Here is a 13,255-nt window from a genome sequence, read left to right as displayed (position 1 = left end):
CTCCAACTGGTTATTTTCCATGATGCAAAGGGGCGTAGTTGCCGAGATATTGGGCAAATGTTGTGTATGAGTTAGAGTACTGCCAATGACATTGTACAGCGATTTAAAGAAGAGGACAGGATTGCGTCTACGCCGCAAAACGGGTCAACTGAAAAAGCTAACTGATCGTGGGGAGAGACTTCTCTTAAGAACAATAGGGGACGATCCTAAACTGAATGTGCCACAACTTGCACGGGAATCAGAAGAGGAAGCTGGTAAATCAGTGCACCCTGAAACTGTGCGGACTCTTCGAAAGGCCAGATTTAACGGGAGGGATCGAGGAAAAAGCCATTTATCAGTGAAGTGAACCGAAGGAAAAAAATGAAGTTGCCTTGCAATATGTACACAAGGACACAGAATGGTGGAAACGTGTTATTTTTTGATGAGAACAACTTTAATATTTATGGATCGGATGGGACAAGAATGGCTTGGTGCATACCAAATGACGAATTAAAGCCGAAACATTTACAACCAATTGTCAAATATGGAGGCGGGAATGTAATGGTATGGGCGTGCTTTTCGTCTGCTGGAGTAGGTGAAATGTCGTTTATTGAACATACAAAGGACCATAAACAGTATCTAGCCATCCTGAAGCAGAATTTACACCAAAGTGAAACAAAGCTTGGGATAAGGGACATTTTTCATTTCTATCAAGATAATGATCCCAAGCATAAAACGTGGAATGTCCGAATGTGGCTGTTGTTGAACTGCCTACAGGTGCTTGAAATTCCACCCCAGATCCCGGGTCGCAATCAAATTGAGAATTTATGGGGTGAACTTGACAAGAGAGTGAAGAATTCCACAATAACATCAAAGAAGGAACTGGAACGAAAACTGATACAAGAATGGGCTAATATTAGCACTAAGGACATGGAAAGGTTAGTTTGTTCTATGCCACAATGACTGAAGGCCACGGCAATGCCACCAAGTACTAGATTGATTTGAGTTCCATGTTACACTACAGTTTCAGTCATTATGATCCTTGTGTCCGAATATTAAAGTGATTTTGTTATGTGATAAAGTTATGACTTATTTTTTTTATCTACATTTCATTTTTGTTCTGAGACACTTGTATTATTATGTAATCATATAGGAAACATTGGGGTTTTGTATTGTCAAACTTTCTTTTCTGTATGTATCAAAAAATACAAATACAATGTTCAGATTGTCATATGGTGTCCAAATATTGAAGTGACTCACTGTAGTGTTCTGAAACAAAAATCGATCTCTAGTGTATTTTATTTCCTCCTAGTGAAAGCTCACCAGAAAATCGACAAAGAAATGCAAGTTCAGTTGTGAGCAACTTCTGTGTCAGCCTGTGCAGCGTATGGCTGGCCAAGTTCTCTTGCTTAATAACTGGGGCGGTGTGCTATTATAGCACACTGACGTGTCGCTCGCTCACATGCAACCTTGCTAGGAATGGCGGTGTATCACAGAGCAGCATCTGATCATCATGTCCGGATAATGTAGTGTCTTTATTCTGATTATCATGCGCTAAGGTATCCTGAACAGACTGGCATACAAAACTTCAATCCTAGTAGGAAAACAGGTGAGCACAATGCATTTGCTTTATGAAGCATATCAGTAAACACAGTACATTTGGCTCATGTCACAGTTCACCACACTGCAAAATAATTACTGAAATAACATAGCCACATAACGTAAGTTATGTAATAAAAGTAAACACTGCAACCACGTCTTGTGGTAATGACAAGTATTGATGGCTAAGTTTAGATTAGAGTATGGTATCCTCTGATATATGCTAGAAAAACTAAATCCAGAGTAGTTCCATACGTTATCATTGTGTTTTGATAGGTGTTAATCAGAAATGTACGCCTGTATTAATGCCAAACATCATCTTTGCGTTTAGATTTCCTGATGTAACAGGCCGGGTATTTACAGCTTGACTTAGTCCTTAGAATGTTGAGGAAATATATTTAGTGATTGATTTCTATTCATTCTTTATATATCGTACATACTCTAATGTGCATATTAATATTTTTATTTCATTTTTGTAGTGTGTTTCACAAAGCGCAGAGCACAAGCGCAAAATCTTTTCTGAAATGATTCATTAAAATCCTCTTTCCTGATGCCCCGTTTGCCCACTCCCATCTGCTACATGATTGTGTTAAGTCATGTAATGCACTCTACTGTATCGCTTGCCAACTGCAGAGCACATGTAAATAGCCGATACTGTGTAGTATTCCTTCATGCACTAATGTCTGTTCTCCATTCACTAGTAAAGGTTTTGATCATTTTTGCACACCCCATGCATTTTCCTTGGGAATTTTGAATTCTAATATTAACACTATTCACCGCTAACAATCTGAACCAAATTCAATGCACTACGTCACAGGACATATGAGAGATGAACCATTTACCCCTGGCGATTAACCAAACAGTTAAGGAAAAGATGGATGACTGATCCTCTCTTACATTATTAAGTATTATTATTATTATTATTATTAGGTATAAATTTTCCATAACTTATTTTCAGACATCCTGTATAATGAAACATGTCATTCTCCAAAAACTGCCAAATAATTAGTGGGACGTAAGGCCAATAACATTAATAATATGTTCACTTTTTCGAATATCTACTAGTGTTCCATAAATTTGTATTTTGTGTTCAGCAGAGTGAAAAACTTAAAGGTTATACAGCAAGAAGTATGCACTGCTGGACTAGTATGTGTGGTATTTGTAAATCATTTGAAACAAGGATTTGGAAAAAATGACTCAGGCCTCGTGTGACACCAGAAGATGAAGTGGATAGGAAAACAAGTTCTAGGATGGTTGAGAGAAACATTAAAACCTAGTTAACTTCAAAGAGACCGAGTGCACCAAGTAGGCTACGAAACCTCATACCAGGAATTACATACCCACTGGAAGTGTTGGGAAACAAACCTGGGTCAATCGAACAGAATGCTATCATAGAATGGGCTTAGATGACAGACTGCTCTTTGAACTTATACTAGAACCTCCATAATCTTCCATTTGCACCTTTTACTCGTATAATATACAACCTATCTGAACCGGAACATTGCAAAGATAATCTAGTAAGGTAAGCCAATTTCCTCTTATGACTGTCTAATATTTCTGACAACCGAGTTTGAGTGAATTTATTTTGGTCACAACTATTTGTGGGCAGCCCTAGTTACAAGTCGTATGATGTGCTGTTTAAAAAAAACCATGATTAAGTTCTAGATAGAAAATATTTCAAAATTTAGTAGTTGTCTGTCTTTCATATACATAAATTTCTATTTCACTTCTATTACTCATTTCAAATAATTTCTAAAATTAAGCTACGTCCTTTCTTTCAAACTGAACAAATCAGAGGCGGTGTTTTGACTAAGCATAGCCCCAGGCACACCATTAAATAATATTACAATAGTGGAAACTATACAGAGGTTGACAAACCACAATCAAAAGGAACCATTAAAAATTTAGTTGATTAGTATCAGTCATTTTAAGGAACTGATTACAATTCTTGTAATGGAATAATATATATATATTTTCAATGTAGAAGCAACTTCATATAGACACTGCAGCTAGGTCACCAATAGTCTACCTTGCAGCCTGTTAAGAGTCATCGTCTCATTCTAAAGAAGTTATGTTATGGTTATGTGAATGATGTTGATCCACAAAATATCACTAATATTTGTCATAAATGGAAGATAATAATTGCTTTTACTTGAATAAAGTCTCAAATCGGAGGTTGATTAAGAAATAATCCGAAATATTTTATTTTAAAGAATACATACTTCAATGCCTTACAACTACTATTTCTGCTACGTTGCAGCGCTTCTGTGTTTTGTTTGTCTAACGCTGTCATGTGTGAAGTTTTTGCTCACTGAAGTTCTTTGATGTCGTTTTATTGATTTTTCTCATTCGATGTAATTTGTAGGGCTGTCACTTCATGTGCCCTAACTGATTCATTAAACAATTTACTGGTCCAGGGATCATGCTATTATCCTTTTATATATTGTATTGGTCCAGGGATCATGCTATTTTTCTTTCATCAAAATACCTGCGCTGGACAAATGGGAAAAAAAAAGAGTAATCACAGACATAGCACTCTCCCTCATCGGTGCCAGCCCTGGACCTCAAGAAAGAAACAAAAGACAGCGCGAGCAGCGGAATCCAAGACATATGGACAAAGATAATGATAATTCACAGAGACAGCATTCCCATTCATCGATGCCAGCCCTGGACCTCAAGAAAGAAACAAAAGACTGTGCGAGCAGCGGAATGCAACATAACGGAGTCCCTTTTACAGCCCGTAAGTACGTACACATACTTCTCGCTAGTAACGACGGTATTTCTTAATCAACCTCCGATATGAGACTTTATTTGAGTAAAATCAATTACTGTCTTCCAATTGTGACAAATATTACAGTGATATTTCGTGGATCAACATCATTCACATAACCCCTCCTGACAATTTCAAGTGGATGGAGACGATGCATTAGCAACAAAAAAAAAAAAAAAAGAAATCCATACTTTTGAATTTCCTGATTCTTTCTGTCATTTAAAACCTCCTGACAATTTCAGGTGAGTGGAGGCGATTTACTAGCAAAACACAAGAGCTTGATCTGAAAACCTAAGCAATGGCTTTGTTACATCCGAGCTCTACTTCTCTCTCTCTCTCTCTCTCTCTCTCTCTCTCTCTCTCTCTCTCTCTCTCTCTCAATACTGACATTTGGAAGTATACACAATCAGAACTAAAATTCATCCCTCGAGCTTCCATTTGTAGTTTACTAAATTTCACTCAACTGTCTCCTGTATATCCCGACCCAAACCACTTCCATCTTTTCACGGTTAACTTCGTATCATACTCACTATACTTTATCTCAGGTTCTGATCTGGTTAAAACTACAAACTCTTGACACTGCAGCTAGGTCAGCAGTATAAAATAAACTGGTCAGGCCAATGCAGTTTACACCAGACTGACAATTTAAATTACACTTTACAAGTAAAGAAACAATAATTGTAAAAGATGATATGCAGCCTTGTGTAACTCCTTTGAATCAAGAACTCATTCTAGCACGGCCAACCAGGGACAATTCAGCCTGACTTACATTTGATTGGCTGTACTAGCCTGTGGTATCAAAACTGGTTTACAATGTTTATAAACCATTCTCATTGAAAAACAATGGTATGCCTCCGGATCAACAACAATGCCAATCAGTGGCCATTTAAACAAGCATCATCATTATTTATAAACCATTCTCATTGAAAAACAATGGTATGCCTCCGGATCAACAACAATGCCAATCAGTGGCCATTTAAACAAGCATCATCATTATCATGAAAACTGTCAATACCACATGCAACATTTGCACAGCCCCAGGACCACATGGATGAGTTTACTTACAGCACCCCTACATGCTATACCGCATCAATGATAAAACACTCCTTACCGAATAGCTACACATTCTTTACTTAGAATATTTCCATCTGCATGTCTACAAACAATAAGGGTTTTCGACAACAAATGATTGTTCACAGAATATAGTTACAAATAACAATGTGTATAGTCGTCCCAAATACATTCCTTTAATCATTTCAAGTTAATTATGACAAACAACACGCAAAAATTCCAGAATACAAACCCCTTTCTTGAAAGAACCACCACCGCACCGCCTCCTGATTTCTCATTATATCTGCCTTGACTCGTGTCAAATTCTGTCGAATTATCGGACTGTACATTCTTTTTATTGTTTTTTGAACCGTTGGAGCCCATTGGATTATAAATGCATCCAGTTTGTTGGTGTTACAGAACATAGCACAAAAGTGACTACATATCGAGTTATAACATTGCTAAACAAACACAATATGATATTCTTCAACGTATCATTCCCATTGCAGAATTGGTTTCCAAGAACAACGAGCGGCAAGTTCAACATGCACTTTCAATGGAAGGGAAACCAATATTTTCACTTCGTTTTCACTTTCGAGAACACTGCAAACTAAATTGTGGGCAAAGGGAATGAAGTATGAGAGGTATAAAAAAAAAAAAAAAAGGAAAAAAGATACGCACATTGTTGTTCAATTTATTACTACTACCAACAGTTATAAAACAACTTAACCGACTAAGGAACTTTCAGATTCAAATATTATCGAACAACAACATTTTGCAACGAAACTGGATATCATGTTCACCTATAAAAACTGCAGTAAAACTTTATATAAAAACTGTTTTGTTTTGTTTACAAGTTGCTTTTACGTCACACCGACACAGATAAGTCTTATGGCGACGATGGGAAAGGAAAGGGCTAGGAGTGAGAAGGAAGCAGCCGTGGCCTTAATCAATGTACAGCCCCAGCATTTGCCTGGTGTGAAATTGGAAAACCATCTTCAGGGTTGCCGAGAGTGGGATTCGAATCCACTATCCCCGACTGTATAATAACTGTTGATTTAGGAGGCCTACATTCCAATTCTACGAGAGAGATTCAGTGGCTCGGTTGCGTTCTGTCCAATTACGGAAAGAAATTCCTACAGTACTTTTCCTAACAGTTATGTACTGACTTGTCTCCTAAGGTGTCTTCAGTAGATTCACTCGCATTTATATCTTTTTGGCGGAAATTTGGAAGCAAGAGCTACAGGATATCCTTTTGAGATGGGGGAGGGGGGACACTCATATCGTCCCTAGACTCACTCTCACTCTCCTGGCGCTACAGCCCATGAAGGACTCCGGCCTCTTCAATAGCTTTCGCCCACTCCTTTCGGTCCAGAGCTCTCCTTCTCCAGCCCAGGATCCCTATCAGCTGCAAATCTCTCGAGACGTTGCCTAGCCATCTTGTCCTTGGTCTCCCCCCGTCTCCGCTTGCCACCAGGATGTTGGTCAAGGAACATCTTCATTGCCCGGTCCTGGTCCATCATTACGATGTGTCCAAGATACGGAAGTCTCCTCTTTTTGGCCTCTGCGACTATCTCGAGGTCAAAACACAGGGCATAGACTTCTTCATTGGTCCTGATGCGCCATTCTCCTTGATCGTGAACCGCACCGAAAATCTTCCTCAAGATCTTTCTCTCCCACACCCGTAGAAACTTCTTGCCTCGCTCATTTAGTGTCCACGTCTCGCACGCATACAGTACCCGGTACACGGTGAGTTTGAATCTTCTGGACAGCGTTGCAGTCTTCAGTAACTTCTGGAAGGCGAAGTAACACCTGTTCCCAGCTACCACCCTAGCCTTTACCTCCTCACTGACTTTGTTACCCTCAGTCATGAGGGCTCCCATATACATAAACTGCATTACTTTCTCGTAGATGTTTCCTGCCAATTCCAGTCCTCTCACGCCGTGAAATCTTGTTTTGTCTCTGGTGTTCACCATGTACTTGGTTTTGTCCTTGTTGATCTGTAAGCCCAGATGTTGAGATGCCTCGCTCATGTGCTCCAGAGCTACCATCAGGTAGTTCGCACTTCAACCTACTAGGACAACATCATCCGCGAAGGCCAGGTACTGGAGGGTTCTGTTGCAAATGGTACCCCGTGGGTTCAGAGGTATTCGACGCATAACATGCTCCAGACAGTGGTTAAACAGAGCGGTTGACAGTGCCTCACCTTGCCTCAATCCTCTCTTAACTTCGAACTCCCTGGAGAGCTGGCCCTGGATCTTCGCTTTGGCTCTGGTACTTCTCACAGTCATCAGGACAAGGTTGGTGATCTTCGTCGGCACCTGCATGTCTTCCAAAACCTGTCGCAGTTTTGACCTGTCCACACAGTCGTAAGCCTCCTTGTAGTCAACGCTGACGTTGTAGTCATAACACTTTTCAAGAATGAGCCGCAGGGTTAGTATGTGGTCTGTTGTTGATCTGTTGCACCGGAACCCACACTTGTAATCTCCCAGCTGTCTCTCTGCAAAGGGCTCGAGTCTCCCAGCCAGCACCATCGAAAAGATATTGTAGGCCACACTAAGAAGAGAGATTCCTTGGAAATTGCTACACGCTGTCTTGTCGCCCTTCTTGTAGATGAGACAGATGAGGACCGAGCTCCAGTCCCTTGGCATCTCCTTACTTTCCTATATAGATCGGATCATGGCGTGCATGTTATATACAAGCCCTTTTCCTCCATATTTCAACAGCTCTGCTGGTAGACCGTCTTCTCCAGGTGGTATGTTATTGCGCATGAGGTCAATAGCCTCCTTCACCTCATTCCTCGTCACTTCGGGGACTGGCTCGTGCTCATTGTCAGTAGGTGGGTGGTCAGCTGTTACCTGATCAGGCACCCATACTTCGTTCTCCTCGGTGTTTAGGAGCTCTTCAAAGTGCTCCGCCCATCGTGACAAGATCTCCTCTTCCTCTCCAACCAAAAGACCCTTCTTGTCCTTGCAGTATGAGGTTCTGGGCTCAAACCCATTCTTGATTTCCCTTGTTCCCTGGAACATGGAGAGGACCTCCTTCTTATTATACAGCTCCTCGATTGCTTCAAGCTGCTCTTTCTCTCGCTGTCTTTTCTTCCTCCAGAATACGCTCTTTGCTTCTACACTCGTCACATGGTAGTCTTATTCTGTTGACCTTGTCGGTCTTTGTAGTGTCTTGTCCCTCGTTTTGGTGCCTCTTTGGATGGCTTCTTCGCATTCCGCATCGAACCACTCGGGTCTTACGCCTGGTTCTTGGAACATCACAGATTTTGTCGATCCGTACGTGATGGCGTCCTGTATTGATCCCCTGCCGGGCTGAAAGGCTCAGACGGTTGAGGCGCTGGCCTTCTGGCCTCAACTTGGCAGGTTCGATCCTGGCTCAGTCCGATGGTATTTGAAGGTGCTCAAATACGCCAGCCTAGTGTCGGTAGATTTACTGGCACGTAAAAGAACTCATGCGGGACTAAATTCCGGCACCTCGGCGTCTCCGAAAACCGTAAAAGAGTAGTTAGTGGGGCGTAAAACAAATAACATTAATATTATTATTATTATTATTATTATTATTATTATTATTATTATTATTGTTGTTGTTGTTGTATTGATCTCCATAGATTTTCTACAGCGGTGCCTTCTTCTTTCTCCCTATGGTCTGCAAGTCTGGCTCGGACCATCTCCCTGTACTCATCCTTGATGGCGGCGTTATTCTTCAAGGCTCCGACATCGAACTTCCTCGTCTTCTGGACGTGAACATTCCTGATGTTGGCTATGCGTTGTCTGTATTTTATGACAACCAAATAGTGATCCGAGTCGATGTCCGCGCTTCTCCTCGTCCTCACATCCATAACATCAGATCCATGCCTCCGGTCGATGAGGACGTGGTCGATTTGGTTCTGTGTCTTACCGTCAGGGGACTTTCATGTAACCGTATGGATCCTCTTCCGCGGAAAGTAAGTGCTGGTAACGCACATCTGATGGTCGATGGCAAAGTCCACTAGTCTGAGGCCGTTGTCATTGCTCTCTGGGTGTGCGCTCTCTTGTCAAATCGCTGGTCTGATCACCCTCTCCCTCCCCACCTTAGCATTCATGTCACCAAGGAAGATCTTTACGTCATGACGCGGAGCAGCAGAGTACTCTCGGTCAAGGAGAGCATAGAAGGCGTCCTTTTCTTCCTCAGAGGAAACTTCAGTCGGTGGATGTGCGCTGAGCACTGTCACATTGAACAGGGAGAACTTCAGTCTCAATGAGCACAATCTCTCATTCGGCGGCATGAACTCCAGCACTGCCGGCTTGAGTCTTCTGGTAACCACGAATTCCGTACCAAGCTGGCTCCTCACACCTCCACTATATAAGATGGTATAATCTCGTGAGTCCATGATGCCAGCGCCCTTCCATCGGACTTCCTGCAAGGCGGCCACAGGGATATTGTAACATTTGAGGACTTTCTTCAGATTGGTGAAAGCTCCTTCTCTGAGGAGACTCCGGACATTCTAAGTGGCAAACACAACAACTCGTTTTCCTTTTCTATGCTTGGTCGTCATCATTAAATCCATCCGGATTTTGCTATTATTTTGTCTCATAACAAGGGACTTTTACATGACTAGTTCGTTGGCCCAGCACATAACTTTCTGTGGAGGCTGCCCAATTTCAGCCCTCAGGATGACTCTCCTTTCTGTCTTGGTGGCCCCATTGCCTTTGTGAATCCCTCCCCATACCCACAAGGCAGTGGTTGCTAATCCTATTTGTCCCGGAAAAGCAGGGTAGCCTCTTCTCCCAGTTCCACCACTCCAGGAACTATTACTTCCGTCATCACCGCAATTGAGGACTTCAGCAAAGTTCACTAGAGCCCCGTTAGCCGTCACCTTTCAGGGTTCTTGCAGGGCCTTCACAGCTACCGTAGCGTCCCTAGAATGCACCAAAAGTGTACTTTTATAGGAGAGACCAAAAAACTGTTTTTGTTCACTATATTTTATTGGTATTATGCAATTATTAAAAAAGTCTTATGAAATTCTGAAAAAAGAGATTACTTTGTTTCGTATATTATACATTTGAAGTACATTTTGCTTCCGAAAAATGCACTTAGGACAATTTTCTCAGCTATAAATTGTAATGTGATACCATTATGGAGTCGCATACAATGTAACTTTTGCAATACTTCGCACCTTCGTAGTTTTACCTGTATGTTGGGTATTCAGAACGAAGGCTGGTTTGATCCTCTACAGCTCCACCAACATCTGTCATAGATAGCCTAGGTGTAACTGAAGAGGCATACTAGGGAAATTAGGAGTGAGGTAGTTTGCCGTTGCTTTCTCACTGAGCCGGAAGTTGCTATTACATATCTGCCTGCCAAGTCCAATGAAATGCATGCACCAACCGACCTTATGAGCGATATTTTCACACCATTCATAACAGGGACTGACTGCATAAGGAACGGTATTACTAGAATCGCTCATACGTCGGTCACTTTCATATTGTCAAAGCCAAGGAAGAGGCGGAGACAGGTCAATGAACGTAACAAAGTAATTGTAGCCCACACCAGAAGACATAGTGCACTGTAAACACTACATCCCGCCAGCAAAGGCATCCTTACGTTACCTAAAACCTTAACTCTGTAAGATTATCAAGCTGTCAAAGATTATCACATTAATAATTGTGCAATGAAGTATAACGGTAATCTTTATATAACTAGGTAAATAGAAAATACAGATACAAAATTATGTATTATTCTACAAGAAAACTAAGACACATTCCATCGGAAACGGGCATAACCGATTACAGAGTAAAAAACCAACACTTAATTTAAGTTCTTAAAATAAGTAGATATTCAACATTGATGGACAACACCGGAAAATTCACCTTGCCTTCAGGTGTCTTTCTTGAATGAAATTCAATTTTCTCATCTCCCTCTGGTAGAGCCAATGCCTTCGTGAAGTACAGGCCGTACTGTAGCAAGCGCGGAAAAGCAATCATCTTATCGTTAGGCGGGAAGTTTAGCACGTGAGTTAGTTGAGTTACATGTGAATTCTTCACTGTTTTATTGAAATTATTAAAGTTGACCGCATGTTTACTCAGATTTATATCAGACTGATTCGTTATCAACTGCATTATTCAATTAAAAGTCCTCAATTAGTAAAGAAAACTTACTGTTAGCGTGTATTTATGTGAGGCTATAGGTTAAGAATATCGCTCTGTAGTTTTTAGTTTGTTTGTATAAAGTTGTATCAATAGAGAAAAATTAATTGAGTTAGTGCATTCAGCGTTTCATTATGAAACACGATGTGTATATAATTTAATTAAGGTTATCAGTGAGAGAAATCACCATGCTAAGACTTGCTGTGTGCCTGGCTGCAAAACCAAAATTAAACGAGGAGAGTACACTCCAGTATTTCTGTTTCCTTCTGATGAAGAAAGAGTTAGGCTATGGAAGAAGGCAATCCCTAGGGAGAAATTAATAGTTAATCACCACACAGTTGTGTGTAGCAACCACTTTCTTGAAGACTAAATCCTGAGGGAAATAAGAGTATCTCGTCCAGATGGTGGGTTAAAATTTCTTATTATGTCAAAAGCATGGCTACGGTAACATTGGATATATTTTAGGAATGAGACACGGCTTATTTGAAAATTCAAGTCCAATTTGTGCATTTTAACATTTTAGGTAGAAATGTATTGTGAAATAACACTGCTGAGATTTTTCCTATCAAATTTCATATCATAGGCAATGGAAATGAGTTGTTCCATGAAAATAATTGTATAGGCATTATTTTCTCTTTTAAATCTGCACTTTTTAAACAATAATTGAATTGTATGACAGTGACGGTAAATGTTTTGTTAGTGCTGGAGGTTAGCTTAATCGTAATATTACTTGTAGGTAATGAACTTGTGTAACAGAAATAATTTACATTTGTAGTATATTGTATTGGTAATTGGTTGCTTGTTTTCTCTCAGTGTTATGATATGAACATTCCAGTTGACTAGAAAATGAATAGAAATAGCAAGAATATGTCTCAATGTGTTAGCCTGTACTCACGGAAATGGATGGATAAACACGAGAAATAGAACGTTATGGGCAAGGATATGCATTGTATGTCAAAACTAACAAATATTTATGAATACTTTTTGGTTTTATAAAGTGTTAACAGTTTCTTAACCAATTTAAACGAGTATGTTATTCAAGCGGAGCGGATGCGTATCGCCTCGAAGTCCCACCCAAAGCGTGACGTCAGGGCTACAGTACGGCCTGTATATTACGAAGGCAGTGGTAGAGCAATCAATCAATCAATCAATCAATCAATCAATCAATCAATCAATCAATCAATCAATCAATCAATCAATCAATCAATCAATCAATCAATCAATCAATCAATCAATCAATCAATACTGACCTGCATTTAGAACAGTCGCCCAGGTGGCAGATTCCCTTTATGTTGTTTTGCTAGCCTTTTCTTAAATTATTTCAAAGAAATTGGAAATTTATTGAACATCCCTTTAGTATGGGCACTCGCAGGATCTTAACACATTACCAGATCAACTTTCCTGCTATAAAGAACATACCGGTACATTATTTCGTCTCATTATCTACCTAGATGACGATGATACGCAACCACTCCCTCCTCCACCCATTTTCGTTGCTTTTCTTACTTGCTTCGTTAAATACAGCACTTCGCTGCTCTGAAACCGTTGGCTACTTTATGGCCGGAATTCTTCGACATTTAGCCTTTAGTTCAGGGATTTTGAAGACAAAATTTTGTTTTTCCTCTTCTGTGTTTCATTATCAAAAGGTTTAGTTATTAAAATGCCCAGAAATTATATAATGATCATGTCGTATATCTAAAAATTAGAAATCAAGCAGTTCCTA

The 13,255-nt window shown here is 40.3% G+C and overlaps 1 protein-coding gene across 3 annotated transcripts in view; it reads right to left on the bottom strand.

Annotated features, from left to right (window-relative positions):
• The window catches only part of LOC136862801 (tumor suppressor candidate 2), a 70,974-nt gene extending 64,919 nt beyond the window's left edge, over window positions 1–6,055 (bottom strand). For all 3 annotated transcript variants that reach the window (XR_010859066.2, XR_010859065.2, XM_067139058.2), the window contains exon 1: window positions 5,652–6,055. Coding sequence is in view for 1 of the 3 variants with exons in the window: in XM_067139058.2 (XP_066995159.2) it covers window positions 5,652–5,782 (131 nt within the window). In the remaining 2 variants the exon portion in view is untranslated. The remainder of the gene's footprint in view (window positions 1–5,651) is intronic.
• Window positions 6,056–13,255: the final 7,200 nt, after the last annotated feature.

This window comes from Anabrus simplex, chromosome 2 (assembly GCF_040414725.1).
Source record: "Anabrus simplex isolate iqAnaSimp1 chromosome 2, ASM4041472v1, whole genome shotgun sequence".
NCBI classification, from domain to species: Eukaryota; Metazoa; Arthropoda; class Insecta; order Orthoptera; family Tettigoniidae; genus Anabrus; species Anabrus simplex.
This window is presented reverse-complemented; position numbering and strand designations above follow the sequence as displayed.